Below are 20,181 nucleotides of genomic sequence, written 5' to 3'. Positions count from 1 at the left end.
TGCAACAAAATCATCTCCAGATTGTACAATTGCATCCAACTATCCAAGCAAGAAAGTACAGATTACATAAAGAAGAGGTGGGAAAGAGAAGGAAATGTATTAATTTCTATGGAGGGTTGGCAGAAGATATCCCAACTACAGTGGATCTCCACAGGGTCAAATACATGGCGAGAGTTCTGTTGGAAAAATATTGTGAGATTCTTTATTACACCCAATCAGAAACGACATCTGGTTATTGGAGATACCTGTTGGAGACTTTGTGGGACTAAGGATGCCAATCACTGCCATATTTTTTGGAGTTGCCAGGTTGTGAGAACTTATTGGGAAGAGATCCATGGACATGTAACAAATGTATTTGGTGAAGACATCCCTTTTAGATGGGATACTATATATTTGGATAATATATTGTTTGGAAAATGGAATCTTAATAACAAAAAAATACTCTGCACTGTACATTATTGGCAGCAAGTGAAAAAAGCCATAATGAGAAAATGGCTAAAAGTAGAATCTCCCAACATCAAGGAATGGATTGATATTGTACATGAGAGTTACATTATGGAAAAATGAACTTTCTCCCTCAAAGTACAAAAAGAAAAGTTTTATCGGATCTGATTTCATTTGAACCAATCTGTAATTTGAGTCAACCTGCCCTCTTCACCTGTTTTCCTTTTTTCCTTTATGTGTGATGTTAGGAGGACCATATGAAGTAACCCCCCCCCCCCCCAATTCTGTTGTTCTTAAGTAATGAGAATTGTATAATTCGAGAAAACAGAAAACCTTGGGAAAGCAATAGGGTTAAAGGCATTCAGGCTTTTTGTAATGTTTTTTTTCAAATAGTAAACAAGGTAGAATACTGGATGGAAATGGAAAATCTGAAATGAGGTGAATACCGTATGTAACGGAATGGAAAGTTCATTATTGCTTTCACTGAATAAAAAGAAAATTTCAACAAAAAAAAAAAAAAAAAGATGCAGAAGCAGGTAACTAAGATGACCCACCTGAATCCAGAGCGATGGATTTTGGAGGAGGTACTGGATGGAAGACGATGGGGAAGATTGCACCTGGTAGCTGGTTGTCCACCTGCACACAAAAACCACATTAGTCATAAAGGTGAGTTCTGGACAGGTGTGTGTGTGTTAAGGTGTGTTTGAGTGTGTTTACCTGCAGCCAGTGCAGCTGAGCTCTCAAGCTGCGCTGATGCAGCGACTGTTTGAACTCCACCTGGATCCCAGACAAGAAGTTCCTCCTCACCTGGCAGGAAAATGGCTGACGCATCATCATGGTGGTTCCACTGAGGTTAACCTGTTGACCAGTGACATCACACACTCTCAGTCAGCTCACTGGACAAACTGAATCTTTTCCAGTTATCACAGAACAGAGTCGAAATATTCTCCTGCTTCATGTGAGACTGGATGTTTGTGTCCAGGCCGTTAATGTGCAGGTTGGCCTCTGACCTCCAGGTTGGTCTCCAGTTTGACCCAGCCCCCTTCAGTCTTCCTACTCAGCTGGCTCTGGTAGGTTTTTTCCAGCAGATTGATGTTCTTCTGACTGAACGGCTTCCAGCGATTCTTCGGCTTCATCTCCCAAACAACACCTGAGCTGTGACACAGAAACACACCCGAAGTGTAACAAAGGTGAAGCATTAATGTTTAACTAGTGGTGTGTTTACCTGATCATGTGTTTACCTGGTGATGCCGATGTAAGCGATCTCCTGCCGGCTGGTGTTGTTGATCAGCGACAGTCCGAGGTTTTGCAGTGACACCTTCACTTCCTGTTGAAACTGTTCAAGCTCCTCCGCCTGACGAGCCTTTGTCACCACACCAACGTCCTCGGTGAACAGCAGCACCCGCTGACGTCCGTCCAGGAAGGAAACCCAGTGGACCTGAGACAGGCTGTCGTAGGAGAACTGACCGACCTCATCCTGAAGGAGAAGAGACAGACTTTAGTCAGCTGAAGTGTGACTCACTGTAGTCAGCTGAAGTGTGACTCACTGTAGTCAGTTGAAGTGTGTCTCACTGCTGTCAGCTGAAGTGTGTGTGACTCACTGTAGACTGTTGAAGTGTGACTCACTGTGGTCAGTTGAAGTGTGTGTGACTCACTGTAGACAGTTAAACTGTGTGTGACTCACTGTGGTCAGCAGAAGTGTGACTCACTGTAGTCAGCTGAAGTGTGTGTGACACACTGTAGTCAGCTGAAGAGTGACTCACTGTAGTCAGCTGAAGTGTGTGTGACACACTGTAGTCAGCTGAAGAGTGACTCACTGTAGTCAGTTGAAGTGTGTGTGACTCACTATTGTCAGCTGAAGAGTGACTCACTGTAGTCAGCTGAAGTGTGTGTGACTCACTGTAGACTGTTGAAGTGTGACTCACTGTGGTCAGTTGAAGTGTGTGTGACTCACTGTAGACAGTTAAACTGTGTGTGACTCACTGTGGTCAGCAGAAGTGTGACTCACTGTAGTCAGCTGAAGTGTGTGTGACACACTGTAGTCAGCTGAAGAGTGACTCACTGTAGTCAGTTGAAGTGTGTGTGACTCACTATTGTCAGCTGAAGAGTGACTCACTGTTGTCAGTTGAAGTGTGTGTGACTCACTATAGTCAGCTGAAGAGTGACTCACTGTAGTCAGTTGAAGTGTGTGTGACACACTGTAGTCAGCTGAAGAGTGACTCACTGTAGTCAGTTGAAGTGTGTGTGACTCACTATTGTCAGCTGAAGAGTGACTCACTGTTGTCAGTTGAAGTGTGTGTAACTCACTATAGTCAGCTGAAGAGTGACTCACTGCCATCAGTTGAAGTGTGTGTGACTCACTGTAGACTGTTGAAGTGTGACTCACTGTGGTCAGTTGAAGTGTGTGTGACTCACTGTAGACAGTTAAACTGTGTGTGACTCACTGTGGTCAGCAGAAGTGTGACTCACTGTAGTCAGCTGAAGTGTGTGTGACACACTGTAGTCAGCTGAAGAGTGACTCACTGTAGTCAGTTGAAGTGTGTGTGACTCACTATAGTCAGCTGAAGAGTGACTCACTGTAGTCAGCTGAAGTGTGTGTGACACACTGTAGTCAGCTGAAGAGTGACTCACTGTAGTCAGTTGAAGTGTGTGTGACTCACAATTGTCAGCTGAAGAGTGACTCACTGTAGTCAGCTGAAGTGTGTGTGACTCACTGTAGACTGTTGAAGTGTGACTCACTGTGGTCAGTTGAAGTGTGTGTGACTCACTGTAGACAGTTAAACTGTGTGTGACTCACTGTGGTCAGCAGAAGTGTGACTCACTGTAGTCAGCTGAAGTGTGTGTGACACACTGTAGTCAGCTGAAGAGTGACTCACTGTAGTCAGCTGAAGTGTGTGTGACTCACTATAGTCAGCTGAAGAGTGACTCACTGTAGTCAGCTGAAGTGTGTGTGACACACTGTAGTCAGCTGAAGAGTGACTCACTGTAGTCAGTTGAAGTGTGTGTGACTCACTATTGTCAGCTGAAGAGTGACTCACTGTAGTCAGCTGAAGTGTGTGTGACTCACTGTAGACTGTTGAAGTGTGACTCACTGTGGTCAGTTGAAGTGTGTGTGACTCACTGTAGACAGTTAAACTGTGTGTGACTCACTGTGGTCAGCAGAAGTGTGACTCACTGTAGTCAGCTGAAGTGTGTGTGACACACTGTAGTCAGCTGAAGAGTGACTCACTGTAGTCAGTTGAAGTGTGTGTGACTCACTATTGTCAGCTGAAGAGTGACTCACTGTTGTCAGTTGAAGTGTGTGTGACTCACTATAGTCAGCTGAAGAGTGACTCACTGTAGTCAGCTGAAGTGTGTGTGACACACTGTAGTCAGCTGAAGAGTGACTCACTGTAGTCAGTTGAAGTGTGTGTGACTCACTATTGTCAGCTGAAGAGTGACTCACTGTTGTCAGTTGAAGTGTGTGTGACTCACTATAGTCAGCTGAAGAGTGACTCACTGCCATCAGTTGAAGTGTGTGTGACTCACTGTAGACTGTTGAAGTGTGACTCACTGTAGTCAGTTAAAGTGTGTGTGACTCACTGTAGACAGTTAAAGTGTGTGTGACTCACTGTAGTCCGTTGAAGAGTGACTCACTGCAGTCAGCTGAAGTGTGTGTGACTGCAGTCAGTTGAAGTGTGACTCACTGTGGTCAGTTGAAGTGTGTGTGAATCACTGCAGTCAATTGAAGTGTGACTCACTGTGGTCAGCTGAAGTGTGTGTGACTCACTGTAGACAGTTAAAGTGTGTGTGATTCACTGCAGTCAGCAGAAGTGGGACTCACTGTAGTCAGCTGAAGTGTGTGTGACTCACTGTAGTCAGCTGAAGAGTGACTCACTGTAGTCAGTTGAAGTGTGTGTGACTCACTATAGTCAGCTGAAGTGTGTGACTCACTGCAGTCAGCTGAAGTGTGACTCACTGTAGTCGGCTGAAGTGTGTGTGACTCACTGTAGTCAGTTGAAGAGTGACTCACTGCAGTCAGTTGAAGTGTGTGTGACTCACTATAGTCAGCTGAAGTGTGTGACTCACTGCAGTCAGCTGAAGTGTGACTCACTGTAGTCGGCTGAAGTGTGTGTGACTCACTGTAGTCAGTTGAAGAGTGACTCACTGCAGTCAGCTGAAGTGTGTGTGACTCACTGTAGACAGTTAAACTGTGTGTGACTCACTGTGGTCAGCAGAAGTGTGACTCACTGTAGTCAGCTGAAGTGTGTGTGACACACTGTAGTCAGCTGAAGAGTGACTCACTGTAGTCAGTTGAAGTGTGTGTGACTCACTATTGTCAGCTGAAGAGTGACTCACTGTTGTCAGTTGAAGTGTGTGTGACTCACTATAGTCAGCTGAAGAGTGACTCACTGTAGTCAGCTGAAGTGTGTGTGACACACTGTAGTCAGCTGAAGAGTGACTCACTGTAGTCAGTTGAAGTGTGTGTGACTCACTATTGTCAGCTGAAGAGTGACTCACTGTTGTCAGTTGAAGTGTGTGTGACTCACTATAGTCAGCTGAAGAGTGACTCACTGCAGTCAGTTGAAGTGTGTGTGACTCACTGTAGACAGTTAAACTGTGTGTGACTCACTGTGGTCAGCAGAAGTGTGACTCACTGTAGTCAGCTGAAGTGTGTGTGACACACTGTAGTCAGCTGAAGAGTGACTCACTGTAGTCAGTTGAAGTGTGTGTGACTCACTATTGTCAGCTGAAGAGTGACTCACTGTTGTCAGTTGAAGTGTGTGTGACTCACTATAGTCAGCTGAAGAGTGACTCACTGTAGTCAGCTGAAGTGTGTGTGACACACTGTAGTCAGCTGAAGAGTGACTCACTGTAGTCAGTTGAAGTGTGTGTGACTCACTATTGTCAGCTGAAGAGTGACTCACTGTTGTCAGTTGAAGTGTGTGTGACTCACTATAGTCAGCTGAAGAGTGACTCACTGCCATCAGTTGAAGTGTGTGTGACTCACTGTAGACTGTTGAAGTGTGACTCACTGTAGTCAGTTAAAGTGTGTGTGACTCACTGTAGACAGTTAAAGTGTGTGTGACTCACTGTAGTCCGTTGAAGAGTGACTCACTGCAGTCAGCTGAAGTGTGTGTGACTGCAGTCAGTTGAAGTGTGACTCACTGTGGTCAGTTGAAGTGTGTGTGAATCACTGCAGTCAATTGAAGTGTGACTCACTGTGGTCAGCTGAAGTGTGTGTGACTCACTGTAGACAGTTAAAGTGTGTGTGATTCACTGCAGTCAGCAGAAGTGGGACTCACTGTAGTCAGCTGAAGTGTGTGTGACTCACTGTAGTCAGCTGAAGAGTGACTCACTGTAGTCAGTTGAAGTGTGTGTGACTCACTATAGTCAGCTGAAGTGTGTGACTCACTGCAGTCAGCTGAAGTGTGACTCACTGTAGTCGGCTGAAGTGTGTGTGACTCACTGTAGTCAGTTGAAGAGTGACTCACTGCAGTCAGTTGAAGTGTGTGTGACTCACTATAGTCAGCTGAAGTGTGTGACTCACTGCAGTCAGCTGAAGTGTGACTCACTGTAGTCGGCTGAAGTGTGTGTGACTCACTGTAGTCAGTTGAAGAGTGACTCACTGCAGTCAGCTGAAGTGTGTGTGAGACTCACTGCGGTCAGCTGAAGTGTGTGTGACTCACTGCGGTCAGTTGAAGTGTGACTCACTGTGGTCAGTTGAAGTGTGTGTGTTTCACTGGTGTGGCAGTGTGTCTAAAGTGTATACATTTCAAGCAGCATCTGACATCATGAGCATACAGGAGTTTTACTTCCTCATCTGGTCCTGAAAACAGCTGAGACTGAAACAGACAGTAAATGTGTGTAAAACCAAAACAAAGAGCTAAAAGAGGCTGAAAAGCACGTCACCAGTACAGACAGTCCCTTGTAAAAATACAAGTACTGATGAGTGTCTCTTTGTGTGAGTCAGACCTTCAGCAGGTCCAGCTCTCCTGAATGCTCCATGCAGCTCCAGCTGAGCGTTCGGACGCCTGCAGGGTCGTTCCACGCAAACCGCCGAGCCTGGCCAGGTTTGAGCTCATGAACCACCGGCGAGCCACTGGGGGAGACGAGTGGGAGTTAGACCTCCAGTTAACAGAAACGTTTCAAACAAACCCCTGAGTCTCTGCAGAATAAAACGTGACCCAGCTCTTTTTCTTCTCATAGAGTGCATGATGTGATGATATCATTAATGACATCAGCAGAGACTCTAACAGAGGACTACTAGGACCAGTACTTTCCCTGCTTTCACCTTAGATACTTTCTGTGTTTTCAATAAATTAATTTGTTATGGATTTTAATTAACCCATAAAACAGGTGGATGGAAACTTACTTTAAAAACAGCAGCAAACAAGAGGAACACAAAACATCACACAATAAATCATAATGTTCCAGGTGGAGCAGAGAGGAGCTGGTTCATAAAGAGGTGGAGCAGGATGGTCAGGTTGAATTTCACCTGCTCTCATTTTACACCTGTCGTACAGTGATTCACTTTCACCATCATGTGTCCGGTAGTTTAGGTGTGAATCAAGGACCTGGAGGGCGAGTCCAGGACCTGGAAGGTGGGTCCAGGACCTGACGTCCTCAAATACTCAAACATCAACCAGGGTCAAATCTTTTCAGCTTCTCCCCAGGTTTACAGAAATGTATATGTGTGTGTGTGTGTGTGTGTGTGTGTGTGTGTGTGTGTGTGTGTGTGTGTGAGAGAGAGAGAGACCTCTGACCTCTGTCTGTAGCTGATGGTGACCCAGGGTGTGTGGTTGAGCAGGAGGGCGGGAGCTGCTCCTTCGTAATAATCACTGAAGCTGATCACGGTGGAGTGATCAGAGATGTTAACGTCCACAATGATCCCACCACACTGAAAACACACACACACAAACACACACTAAGAGTCCTGACACACTCTAAATCAGCCTGTGATTGGTCGAGCAGAGACACTTACCACGTCCAGGCTCAGCAGGGTGCCGTTGTCCTGCTGGTTGAAGAAGAAGAACTTGGAGGTGGATTCAGATCCGACCACACGGACACACAACTTCCCTGAGCTGTTCTCCGGCCACAGAGGGAGGCACTATAACACAACAACAACATTAACAGTTCTTCAATTTGTTTCTGTTGAACATCAAATGAACAAAAACTGGGCTGTGGTCTGAACCAGAACACTGAACCCAGGTCAGGTGTGACAACACAAACAGATCTTCATCTGAACTCAGACCCACAACGTCTCCTGACCACTGAACCAGACTGAGTTAACCCCACCGTCAGACTGAATGGTTGTCACAGCAGTGCACCATGGGAGACACTGACAAACACGAGTCTGTTCACCTCGGTGGAGGAGATGTAGTGCCACCTGGTGGAGGTCTGGCCGGTGACCTCTCCCACCTCCAGCTCATAAGACGACTTGTTAACCAGTGTGTGGAAGGGACTCATGGTGACGATCCTTGTCAGGTTAAAGCTGCTCATCTGGATACTAACGCCCACCTGGACAGACACACACAGAGTCAAACACCAAGGCTGCAGTTCATTGTTCTTGTTAATTAGTGCACAAATTATTTTCTAGATGAATCAACAACTTGTTAAAAAACTGTGCCTGACACACAGCAAACTAAACAAATATTTACATTTTAAATCTGAAAGACAAAATATTCATTCTAATTATTTTTCTGTCAATCAAGTAACTGATGGTTTCAACCTCTTATTGTCTGATCTGATTTTATCTGCTCTAATCCACTGCTTGTTGTGGAGCTTTTGACTTTATCATATTGTCTTCATCATCAAATGATTTAGATGTTGGAAATGTCAAACCTTCCCTGGTTCTAAGCACCACCAACACTCTGCAGATGAAGACTGTGTGATACAGTCAAAAGCTCTGGATCAAGAGTCTGACTGTCTCCATCTGAGACAGTTCAGAGCTTTACACCGGTTTAAACAGGTTTATCACACTGAGGTTTTCAGTCACCAGAAAGTCCATGTTGTTAGAGGGACAGCGAACGCAGCCGTAACTTCCAATGGTGTCCAGAGAGAAACCATCAGACCAGGAGCTGGTGGAGACGCACAGCTGGAGCTGCAACAAACACCAACACACCCGTCAGAACAACACAACACAACACACTGAGCTGCTGCTGCTGACAACACTACAGGAAACACAATCCTGACGATGCCCTCTGTGTGTTTTTAGCCTAACTACCGTTTTAATATATTTGTGACTAAAATATTAAACTTTGTCTCAAAGTGTCTGTTCAGTTCAGGCAGAAGGAAAAAACTGAAAATACTGGTACGACTTCAGGTACAGACATAATGACTTGAACAAAATATTCAGGTGAAACACAAAAACACAGAAGTTTGGTGAAGACCTGACCCAGAAATTCCGGACAAAAACGACTGAATATGTCTGAGAGGAAGGTTCTTCTTCATCCTCAAGGAAAAATACTCAAATTCAAAAACAGGGTTAAAATATTTTAGGCAGCAACCTAAGACAGTAAAAATTTATTGACAGAGGTGATCAATGTTTCACTCCTTGATTTCAGCCTTCACACCCTCAGACATGTCACTGCAGCTTGACCACCTGACCAGGTCTTCACCTGTTGTATGTACCTGCCTACATTATGGAATCGTCTGACGTCAGAGTAATAAGTGGCGTTTTGAAGATGTCGTCATCACAACGACTCGACAGTGGGACTCTGAACTGGTCTCGTGTCTCACCTTGCTCTTGCTGAACAGGGTTTTCTTTCTGAAGGAAAACAGGATGATGTCTCGGTAGTCTGCTGGGTGTTTGACGCTGATGTCCTCCGCTCTGTACTGCAGGACTCGAGACGTCTTGTTGATGATCCAGTACGGGCTGAAGAGTGACAGCAGCAGGCGGCTTGGCGCCCTCGTCACATGAACACTCACGTCCACCGTCATGTTGGTGTCCGAGTCGCAGGTGACACATGTGGCAAAGAACTCTGGCATTTCGTGAGTGATGCGAATGTGTCCGTGCCAGTCGCGACCCTGATACCTTATCAGCACTAACGACACAATCTCACCTGAGACGCGAGCGTTCAGGAGGTCTGAGACGCTGCCTTCTGGAAGCTCATGAGTGTCTGCTGAGCTCTGAGGAAGAAAGACCAGATTAGATCAAACCAGATTAATTAGATCACTGATCACAGCCAATCATTTTGAAACCTGGTCTTTACTGATCACCTGCTGATTGATCAGTGCACCTCTATGACTTATTTCTGACTTCAGCTTGTTTGTTCTATGTAAAGACCTTTTATTATTTATTCTTGACTCTATTTTTCTTCATTCTGAGGAAGCTGTTGTACCTCCATCATGTAGCGAATGGTGTAGGGCAGCAGGTTGCGTAACGTGGCTACAGGGTAGAGGTGAATAACGTAAGCGGGGTCCCAGTCCTCCTCTCCGTGGCTGGTGATGTGTCGCAGGTCATCCGGGACAGCCAGCGTGCTGACCATCAGCGGCAGCAGGCTGCACTCAGTTGCAGGACACTGCAGCACTGAACGCACCTCTGAGCTGTGGTGCACCTGCTCCTTCCAGGCCACGCAGGTGGAGGACGGACCATACTGACCGTCCAGATGGCCTGCTGGACGGACAAACAGCTGACATCTGAAGGACAGCGGGAGATTAAAATACAGTCAATATCTCCTGAACACCTGTGGTAGCACCCGGACCTGCTCACCTGTTGCCATAGAAACTACAGAGACCTACACGACTGCACTGCTGAAACTCTTCTGTCTGCTGAAATGTCTTTAATTAATTGGGTATTAATTTAGCCTCTATTTGATGGTTGATAGCAGACGGCAAATACAGGAAAGCGAGCAGTGGATGCCGCGGTCATGTGGAGTGCAATGTAACCGTTCAGCTACCAGGGCGCTCAAGTGGGAAATATTTCAGTTTCATGTCCTGTGGTTTTCTTTTATTCTCTTGTGTATAAACAAAGTAAACAGACTTGATGCTGAGCTCATTACCTGCAGGATGAAAAACAAAATGAAGAACCAATTTAAAGTAATATAGATGGAACTAACAAACTCCCCCTTTTGTACCCCTAAGCAAGGCAGTGTAATGTTACCTATACGTTTCTAAGGCAACATGGAACTCTGTCTCAGGCTCTGCCTGTCCAACGCTCTGCAGACTCCTGGATGTTGGACAGTACTTCAGGATGGTGAATGGAACTGAGAAGTGATTCTTGATCTGAAAATACAAAGTTAAAAATAAAGGTGTGCTGCTGCTCAGACTGTCACAGGACTGTGTGGTGTGACTGTTCAATCTTTGTAATTCAGACCTGCAGTGGAGAACGGATGGTGATGACCTTGTTGCCCTCTGTGGCGTCAATCTGCAGCAGCACAGAAACAGCTTCCTGCAGCATTGGACCACGGATGTTGTAGAGACAGCGACCTGGTTTGTCCACAGCAATGTTGGAGATCTCGCTATACCCAGAGGGCACTGCAGGTTCAGAGACATCTTTATTCACAGTCTGCGTCTCACACATCAGACAGACAGAAACTGTGAGAATGCAGGAAATCTAGAGTTCTTACCGACACTGAGGTTGAACAGGCAGCTCTCTTGCCGCTGTAGAGCTGATAGTTTGCCTCGTGATGACGGTTCAAACACGGAGAGGTCCAGGTCCATGCTCTGATCCACTGACAGCTCGTGTAGTTTACCCTGCACCGGTGATCCCACCGGCCTCAGGTTGGCACTGTGCTGCAGGATGAGGGGGATCCCCAGAGAGTTTCTGATGGTGAAGGGAGCCTTCTCCTTCAGAGAGGAGTCGAAGGTGCAGGCTGTGCCCTCTGAGAATGCCTGATCAAAACACAGCAATGACAATGTTAATCTATATAAATCTGTAATATGATGTTCAGATACCATTTAGTCACTGAATGAATAAAAGTAGCAATGATTCAAACCACAGAGTCTGTCTGCTAGAACTTATGTTTCTGGTTTCTCATTAGTACTTAATCAGAAACCTAGATTAACACTAGTCACAAAACCAGTCAGTTAGTGTTGGAAATATTTGTAGGTCAGACAGAGCGCCCTCTGTCTTTTGGAGGTGGTCATATTTACCAATCTTGTAAAACCCCAACAACAGGTCATTGATTATTGTTCATCAGTGATGCATGAATACATTTCTGGGTAAGACTCATTTTAGAAGACCATATGTTATGATGTGAGGTTACAGATGTTCTGTTGTGAGGTTACACATGTTTTGATTTGAGGTCACGGATGTTTTGATGTGAGGTTACAGATGTTTTGATGTGAGGTTACAGATGTTCTGTTGTGAGATTACAGATGTTTTGTTGTGAGGTTACAGATGTTTTGTTATGATGTTACAGATGTTATGTACCTTGGTGAGGTTGTAGAGGACGTTGAGGCTGCACTGGGAGATGGTGATATTCATGGTGTCTTTGGAGCAGATGCTGATGGCTGTGCGTGGCTCAGGAAGAATTATGAAGTCATCTCCATGAACAGGACTCTTGTCCTGGACAGGGTTTTTCTTCATCTGCAGGGACAAAGACAATAACAATCAATTTATCAGAGTTCATTGGACGGATGGCATGGCATTGCTGGCAATGTTTACTCCTTCCACTATACTCCATACCAGTATGGCACGGGAGGCAAGGATACTCTGTGCCTCTTGAAATCTGATTGGCTGTTCCCTGGCTGACAGCAGGATGATAAACATGTGACAAAACCAGACCAAATCTGTCTAATACTATACTAGATCTGACCCCAGAGGATGACTGTTTTGAGTGAGGGCTCACACTCTGTATTATTCTTGAGACTGAGGTGAATTAACTGTAAATACCCTGATTATTTGTGAGAACTTTAGTAAAGCATTGACTAATTAATGAATTGTTTTGCTGTGGCAGATACTCTGAAATCTATGTATGTTGAGTCTTAGAGGGGATACATGATCTATTTCACTCTGTCTGCTGATGGTGCAGGAACTAGGATTTTGAGTTCATGTGTCCTGTGCATGAGATTGACTGTAGTCAATTTATTTGTCAGATGTGATTCTGAGTGAAACTGCATTCAGGAGCAGTTTCAGTGGAGGGCTGACTCTTCATTACAAACCAACAAAGACAGCAGTTTGACAGTTTAACACACCAGACACAATGCATCAACACAACACTTTTACCTTGAGCTCCAGGTTCCATCTGCGTCTGCCGCTGTCAACTCGTTCAATCAGAGGTTCCCATACTGCATGAATCTCATTGAAGTAGTTCACCTGCAGACACAGCAGGTGTCAACATTCCACAACATAGATTATAAAACATAGTCTGGCACCACTGCAGCTGCAGTGAAGTTAAAATTGTGTTGGTGAAGGTGAGTTTCAGATGTTCCTGCTCAACAGTTTCACCTTTTCTGAAAAGTCTACGTTTCCAAAGAGAAAATATTGAGTAAGTGTTTGGTGTTCTACTGTTCAGAGGTAAAGTCCTGTGTTTCAGCGTGTGTCCAGGTTCAGGTGTGAAAGACAGGGACAGGTTCAGGTGTGAAAGGTTCAGGTCTAAGGGACTGGCTCTCACCTCCAGTGTCATGTTGGCTCTTAGCTGCAGCAGAGATGACCAGTTCTTGGCCGATCCAATGAAAGACGACTCAGCCAGCAGCAGAGGGACGGTCCGATGACCCAAACCAGACTCCAGAGTCACCTGGACCACCTGGGAGCCACCAACAACATCTCATCTGAAATTTCAATTGTGCTGTATGTCCTGTATGTGTAGCATAATTGACAATAAAGCTGACTTTGACTTTGATAATGATTAACTTATCTTTATCAACTGGTTATGTACCGCAGGCTTTTAAAGTTGCAGTAATTAAACCTCTACTTAAAAAGCCTACTCTTGATCCAGAAGTTTTAGCCAATTATAGACCTATATCCAACCTCCCCTTTATTTTCAAAATCCTTGAGAAGGTTGTTGCAAACCAGTTATGTGATTATCTGCACAGAAATGGTTTGTTTGAAGATTTCCAGTCAGGTTTTAGAGTCCATCACAGCACAGAAACAGCTCTGGTTAAGGTTACCAATGATCTCCTCATAGCCTCAGACAATGGACTTGTCTCTATACTTGTCTTGCTAGATCTTAGTGCTGCATTTGACACCATCGATCATAAGATTCTATTACAGAGACAAGAGCATATGGTCAGCATCAAAGGAACCACACTAAGCTGGTTTAAGTCATATCTGTCAGATAGACTCCAGTCTGTTCATGTTAATAATGACTCTTCTATCAACACTAAAGTCAGCCATGGAGTTCCACAAGGTTCTGTGCTAGGACCAATACTTTTCAATTTCAATTCAATTCAATTTTATTTGTATAGCTCCAAATCATAATATACATTATCTCAAGGCACTTTACAGGGTAAGGTCAAGACCTTACTTTGTTACAGAGAAAAACCCAACAGTTCCCACAAAGAGCAAGCGCTTGGCGACAGGGGGGAGGAAAAACTCCCTTTTAACAGGAAGAAACCTCCAACAGAACCGGGCTCAGGGTGGGTGGCCGTCTGCCTCGACCGGTTGGGTTTAGGAGGAGATAAAAATAAGGGGGGTGGGTGGGAGGAGAGAGGAGAAAAGAGAGAGAGAAAGACCAGGAACAGCTGTGTAGGTAATGGTGTTATCAATAACGATGACAGATAACAGTGGTTAATAGTAATGATGAGTAGTGGTGGATCTGGATCCTGCTGCTCCAGAGGCAGAGAGACCTGCAGAATGAGGACAGAGAAAGAGAGAGAGGGAGAGAGAGAGGAGAAGCACAAACTACGGGAGAGAAAAAAATACAAAGTTAATGGCATAAAGTAATCGAGAGAGAGAGAGAGAGAGAGAGAGAGAGAGAGAGAGAGAGAGAGAGAGAGAGAGAGAGAGAGAGAGAGAGAGAGAGAGAGAGAGAGAGAGAGAGAGAGAGAGAGAGAGAGAGAGAGCCCAGTGAATCATTGGAATCCCCCAGCGGTCTAGCTCTATAGCAGCATAACTAAGGGATGGGTCAGGACATACCCAAGCCAGCCCTAACTATCAGCTTTACTAAACAGGACAGTTTGAAGCCTGATCTTGAAGGTGGAGAGGGTGTCTGCCTCCCGAACCCACACTGGGAGCTGGTTCCACAAGAGAGGAGCCTGATAGCTGAAGGCTCTGCCCCCCATTCTACTCTGACAAACTCTGGGAACCACAAGTTGACCTGCATTTAGAGAGCGAAGTGTCCTATTGGGAAAATAGGGAACTATAAGCTCTCCAAGGTACGATGGTGCCTCACCATTAATGGCTTTGTAGGTGAGGAGGAGGATTTTAAATTCTGTCCTGGATTTTACAGGGAGCCAATGCAGAGAAGCTAACACAGGAGAGATGTGATCCCGTTTCCTAGTTCCTGTCAGTACTCATGCTGCAGCATTTGGGATCAATTGGAGGCTTTTTACTGAATTTTTGGGACATCCTGACAATAAAGAGTTACAGTAGTCCAGTCTTGAGGTAACAAATGCATGAACTAGCTTTTCAGCATCCTTTAGACACAGAATGGGTCTGATTTTAGCAATATTGCGCAGGTGGAAGAAGGCTGTCCTAGAGACTTGCTTTATATGTGAAGTAAAGGACAAGTCCTGGTCAAAAATGACACCAAGGTTTCTGACTGTAGCACTGGAGGCCAAGGTAATGTCATCCAGAGTCAGTATATTATCATATAGTGTATCTCTGAGGTGTTTTGGGCCAATTACAATAACTTCAGTTTTGTCTGAGTTTAAGAGTAAGAGATTACTGGTCATCCGGGTTTTTATGTCCTTAAGACACACCTGAAGCTTGGCTACCTGGTTAGTCTCACCTGGCTTCATGGATAAGTACAGCTGGGTGTCATCTCCTAATAATGTTTCCTAGAGGAAGCATATATAGAGTGAAAAGTGTTGGTCCTAGCACAGAACCTTGTGGAACTCCATGACTGACTGTAGTGATGATAGAGGAGTCATTATTAACATGAACAAACTGGAGTCTATCTGACAGATATGACTTAAACCAGCTTAGTGCGGTTCCTTTAATGCCGACCATATGCTCTCGTCTCTGTAATAGATTCTTATGATCGATGGTGTCAAATGCAGCACTAAGATCTAGCAGGACAAGTATAGAGACAAGTCCATTGTCTGAGGCTATGAGGAGATCATTGGTAACCTTAACCAGAGCTGTTTCTGTGCTGTGATGGACTCTAAAACCTGACTGGAAATCTTCAAACAAACAATTTCTGTGCAGATAATCACATAACTGGTTTGCAAAAACCTTCTCAAGGATTTTGGAAATAAAGGGGAGGTTGGATATAGGTCTATAATTGGCTAAAACATCTGGATCAAGAGTAGGCTTTTTAAGTAGAGGTTTAATTACTGCAACTTTAAAAGCCTGCGGTACTTTTCACTCTATATATGCTTCCTCTAGGAAACATTATTAGGAGGCATCAGATAAATTTCCATTGTTACGCAGATGACACCCAGCTGTACTTATCCATGAAGCCAGGTGAGACTAACCAGATAGCCAAGCTTCAGGTGTGTCTTAAGGACATAAAAACCTGGATGACCAGTAATTTCTTACTGTTAAACTCAGACAAAACTGAAGTTATTGTAATTGGCCCAAAACACCTCAGAAATACACTATGTGATAATATACTGACTCTGGATGACATTACCTTGGCCTCCAGTGCTACAGTCAGAAACCTTGGTGACCAGGACTTGTCCTTTACTTCACATATAAAGCAAGTCTCTAGGACAGCCTTCTTCCACCTGCGCAATATTGCTAAAATCAGACCCATTCTGTGTCTAAAGGATGCTGAAAAGCTAGTTCATGCATTTGTTACCTCAAGACCGGACTTCTGTAATTCTTTATTATCAGGATGTCCCAAAAATTCAGTAAAAAGCCTCCAATTGATCCAAAATGCTGCAGCACGAGTACTGACAGGAACTAGGAAACGAGATCACATCTCTCCTGTGTTAGCTTCTCTGCATTGGCTCCCTGTAAAATCCAGGACAGAATTTAAAATCCTCCTCCTCACCTACAAAGCCATTAATGGTCAGGCACCATCGTACCTTGGAGAGCTTATAGTTCCCTATTTTCCTAATAGGACACTTCACTCTCTAAATGCAGGTCAACTTGTGGTTCCCAGAGTTTGTAAGAGTAGAATGGGGGGCAGAGCCTTCAGCTATCAGGCTCCTCTCCTGTGGAACCAGCTCTCAGTGTGGGTTCGGGAGGCAGACCCCCTCTCTACCTTTAAGATCAGGCTTCAAACTGTCTTTGATCAAGCTTATAGTTAGGGCTGGCTCAGGTATGTCCTGACCCATCCCTTAGTTATGCTGTTATAGAGCTAGACTGCTGGGGGATTCCCATGATGCACTGGGCTCTCTCTCTCTCTCTCTCTCTCTCTCTCTCTCTCAATTACTTTATGCCATTAACTTTGTATTTTTTCTCTCCTGTAGTTTGTGCTTCTCTCTCTCCCTCTCTCTGTCCTCATTCTGCAGGTATCTCTGCCTCTGGAGCAGCAGGATCCAGAACCACCACTACTCATCATTACTATTAACCACTGTTATCTGTCATCATTATTGATAACACCATTACCTACACAGTTGTTCCTGGTCTCTCTCTCTCTCTCTCTCTTTTCTCCTCTCTCCTCCCCCCACCCCCCTTTTTTATCTCCTCCTAAACCCAACCGCTCGAGGCAGACGGCCACCCACCCTGAGCCCGGTTCTGTTGGAGGTTTCTTCCTGTTAAAAGGGAGTTTTTCCTCCCCCCTGTCACCAAGCATTTGCTCTTTGTGGGAACTGTTGGGTTTTTCTCTGTAACAAAGTAAGGTCTTGACCTTGCCCTGTAAAGAGCCTTGAGATAATGTATATTATGATTTGGCGCTATACAAATAAAATTGATTTGATTTGAATTGAATTGAATAAGCAGGAAACAGCTCTGACTTAAGTCCTTGAATAAAAATGTTTGGACACAGCAGATGTCCACGTACCTTGATCTCAGCAGCGAAGCTCTCGCCCTCATTGCGTCCATCCTGCTCTCTGAAGCTCTCGGTGACCTCAGTGGCTGGGTCAACCCCCAGGAACCAGTAGTTACAGTTGTAGATGTTCATGACCGACCACAGCTCGCTGACTCCAGGCTTCAAGTCCTGCCTCTGCTCGTCATGCTGCTTCACTGTCATGGCGGATGTTATCGTTATCACTGTGTTGAGGATGAAGGGAGAGATCTGCAGGACAGAAATGGTGGTGACGACTTCATTGACCGTTTGTTTTAGTCTGTTGTAAAAGTTAATTTTTTGTTATTTTTTATCTATTGGATTCTGGTCTTCCATCGATGACTGTACCTTGACAATGACTTCTTCCACTGTAACAGAACCACTCAGTGGCTGGTTGGGGTGTGTTCTGGTTTCCAAGGCAACGGAACAGGGTCTCAGCACCTATTAGACAGAGTCAGACTGATGAGTCAGAGCAGTTTAGTTAATTGGTTTTTGTTTTATCTCAGTATTTAAACAGCAGATTAACAGTGGTTGTAGACACAGTGTTCTCAGCTGAGTCCACACACTGCGACACAAACTGAGAGTTTACCAACATAATGAAGCATGGGTAACATCAGCTCCACCTGCTGGAAGATCTTAACAACATGAGTCAGGTCTCAGTTCAATCAGATGTTCACCTGCAGGACAAAGAACAACCTGAGAACACACACGTGCCCCCACATGGTCATGTGATCTTACTGTGGTGACGGCCTTGTCCCCCTTGTTTCGGATGAAGGGGCCGGCGAGGACTTTCAGCTCCCTCAGGATGGCTCTCATGTCCTGGGTCCCATCATCCTCAGCCTGGAGGTTGAAGTCACACTGAAACGAGGCCACCAGGGCTGGGGCGTCAGCCTTCATCAAGCTAGCAACAAACACCACCTCTGGGTCAACCACCACCGCCCGCAGACGAGTCCTGAAACGTGATGCTGCAGAGAGGAGACAGCAGTGAAGGTCTCAGGGTTTTGTTGTGGTAGCAAAGATGTGATTTCTGTTTTTACTTTGTGACTTTGATCTGTACATTAAAACATTTAAATGACACAATATCACATGACACTGATCTGTACAGGTGGTTTTTAAGGGTTTTATACTGAAGCGCTGACTCAGCTGCTCTAATGGTCAGGAGAGTTGTTAACCCTCTGAACTGAGAGGTGTCGGGACAGAAGAGTGGGTTCTGAGCGGTGCAGGGGCAGAACAGTGGGTTGTGAGAGGTGTTGGGGCAGAACAGTGGGTTCTGAGAGGTGTCGGGACAGAACAGTGGGTTCTGAGAGGTGTTGGGGGTGTCAGGGAAGAACAGTGGGTTCTGAGAGGTGTCGGGGCAGAACAGTGGGTTCAGAAAGGTGTTAGGGAAGTACAGTGGGTTGTGAGAGGTGTGGGGCAGATCAGTGGGTTCTGAGAAGCAGAACAGTAGTCTCTGAGTGGTGCGGGGGCAGAACTGTTTGTTCTGAGAGGTGTGGGGGCAGAACAGTGGGTTGTGAGAGGTTTTGGGGCAGAACAGTGGGTTCTGAGAGGTGTCGGGACCGAACAGTGGGTTCTGAGAGGTGTTGGGACAGAACAGAGGGTTCTGAGAGGTGTTGGGGGTGTCAGGGAAGAACAGTGGGTTCTGAGAGGTGTTGGGGAAGAACTTTGCATTCTGAGAGGTGCAGGGGCAGAACAGTGGGTTCTCAGAGGTGTCAAGGCAGAACAGTGGGTTCTGAGAGGTGTCTGGGCTGAACAGTTGGCTCTGAAAGGTGCAGGGGCAGAACAGTGGGTTCGGGCGCAGAACAGTGGGTTCCAAGAGGTGTCGGGGCAGAACAGTGGGTTCTGAGAGGTATTGGGGTTGTCAGGGAAGAACAGTGGGTTCTGAGAGGTGTCGGGCGCAGAAGTGTGCATTCTGAGAGGTGCGGGGGCAGAACAGTGGGTTGTGAGAGGTGTCGGAGAAGAACAGTGGGTTCGGGGGCAGAACAGTGGGTTCTCAGAGGTGTTGGGACAGAACAGTGCGTTCTGAGAGGTGTCGGGGCAGAACAGTGGGTTCTGAGAGGTGTCGGGGCAGAATGGTGGGTTCGGGGGCAGAACAGTGGGTTCTGAGAGGTATTGGGGCAGAACTGTGCGTTCTGAGAGGTGTCGGGGCAGAACAGTGGGTTCTGAGAGGTGTTGGGACAGAACAGTGGGTTCTGAGAGGTGTGGGGGCAGAACAGTGGGTTCTGAGAGGTGTCAGGACAGAATAGTGGGTTCTGAGAGGTGTCTGGCAGAACGGTGGGTTCGGGGGCAGAACAGTGGGTTCTGAGAGGTGTCTGGGCTGAACAGCGTGCTCTGAAAGGTGCGGGGGCAGAACAGTGGGTTTGGGGGCAGAACAGTGGGTTCTCAGAGGTGTCTGGGCTGAACAGTGGGCTCTGAAAGGTGCGGGGGAAGAACAGTGGGTTTGGGGGCAGAACAGTGGGTTCTCAGAGGCATTGGGGCAGAATTGTGGGTTCTGAGAGGTGTTGGGGCAGAACAGTGGGTTCTGAGAGCTGTGGGGGCAGGTGTGGCTCCCTGTAAAATCCAGGATAGAATTTAAAATCCTCCTCCTCACCTACAAAGCCATTAATGGTCAGGCACCATCGTACCTTGGAGAGCTTATAGTTCCCTATTTTCCCAATAGGACACTTCGCTCTCTAAATGCAGGTCTACTTGTGGTTCCCAGAGTTTATTCAGAGCCTTCAGCTATCAAGCTCTTCTCCTGTGGAACCAGCTCCTAGTG

The 20,181-nt window shown here is 45.9% G+C and overlaps 1 protein-coding gene across 5 annotated transcripts in view; it reads right to left on the bottom strand.

The window, feature by feature from the left end:
- The window catches only part of vps13c (vacuolar protein sorting 13 homolog C), a 69,500-nt gene that overhangs the window by 21,647 nt on the left and 27,672 nt on the right, over positions 1–20,181 (bottom strand). For all 5 annotated transcript variants that reach the window (XM_071489976.1, XM_071489978.1, XM_071489977.1 and 2 more), the window contains 20 exons: positions 18,165–18,391; positions 17,775–17,867; positions 17,424–17,657; positions 12,984–13,115; positions 12,596–12,685; positions 11,801–11,956; positions 10,995–11,259; positions 10,742–10,902; positions 10,529–10,650; positions 9,768–10,065; positions 9,166–9,555; positions 8,423–8,527; positions 7,789–7,944; positions 7,409–7,534; positions 7,191–7,324; positions 6,400–6,526; positions 1,686–1,921; positions 1,455–1,599; positions 1,162–1,302; positions 999–1,080 (listed from right to left, as the gene is read on the bottom strand). In XM_071489976.1, coding sequence (XP_071346077.1) covers positions 999–1,080; positions 1,162–1,302; positions 1,455–1,599; positions 1,686–1,921; positions 6,400–6,526; positions 7,191–7,324; positions 7,409–7,534; positions 7,789–7,944; positions 8,423–8,527; positions 9,166–9,555; positions 9,768–10,065; positions 10,529–10,650; positions 10,742–10,902; positions 10,995–11,259; positions 11,801–11,956; positions 12,596–12,685; positions 12,984–13,115; positions 17,424–17,657; positions 17,775–17,867; positions 18,165–18,391 — 3,420 coding nt within the window. The remainder of the gene's footprint in view (positions 1–998; positions 1,081–1,161; positions 1,303–1,454; positions 1,600–1,685; positions 1,922–6,399; positions 6,527–7,190; positions 7,325–7,408; positions 7,535–7,788; positions 7,945–8,422; positions 8,528–9,165; positions 9,556–9,767; positions 10,066–10,528; positions 10,651–10,741; positions 10,903–10,994; positions 11,260–11,800; positions 11,957–12,595; positions 12,686–12,983; positions 13,116–17,423; positions 17,658–17,774; positions 17,868–18,164; positions 18,392–20,181) is intronic.

Source organism: Trachinotus anak, unplaced genomic scaffold (assembly GCF_046630095.1).
Source record: "Trachinotus anak isolate AG129_WGS33_773 ecotype Australia unplaced genomic scaffold, CSIRO_AGI_Tana_v1 ptg000011l, whole genome shotgun sequence".
Classification (NCBI taxonomy): Eukaryota; Metazoa; Chordata; class Actinopteri; order Carangiformes; family Carangidae; genus Trachinotus; species Trachinotus anak.
Note: the sequence above shows the minus strand (reverse complement) of the source record. Positions and strands in the feature narration are given on the sequence as shown.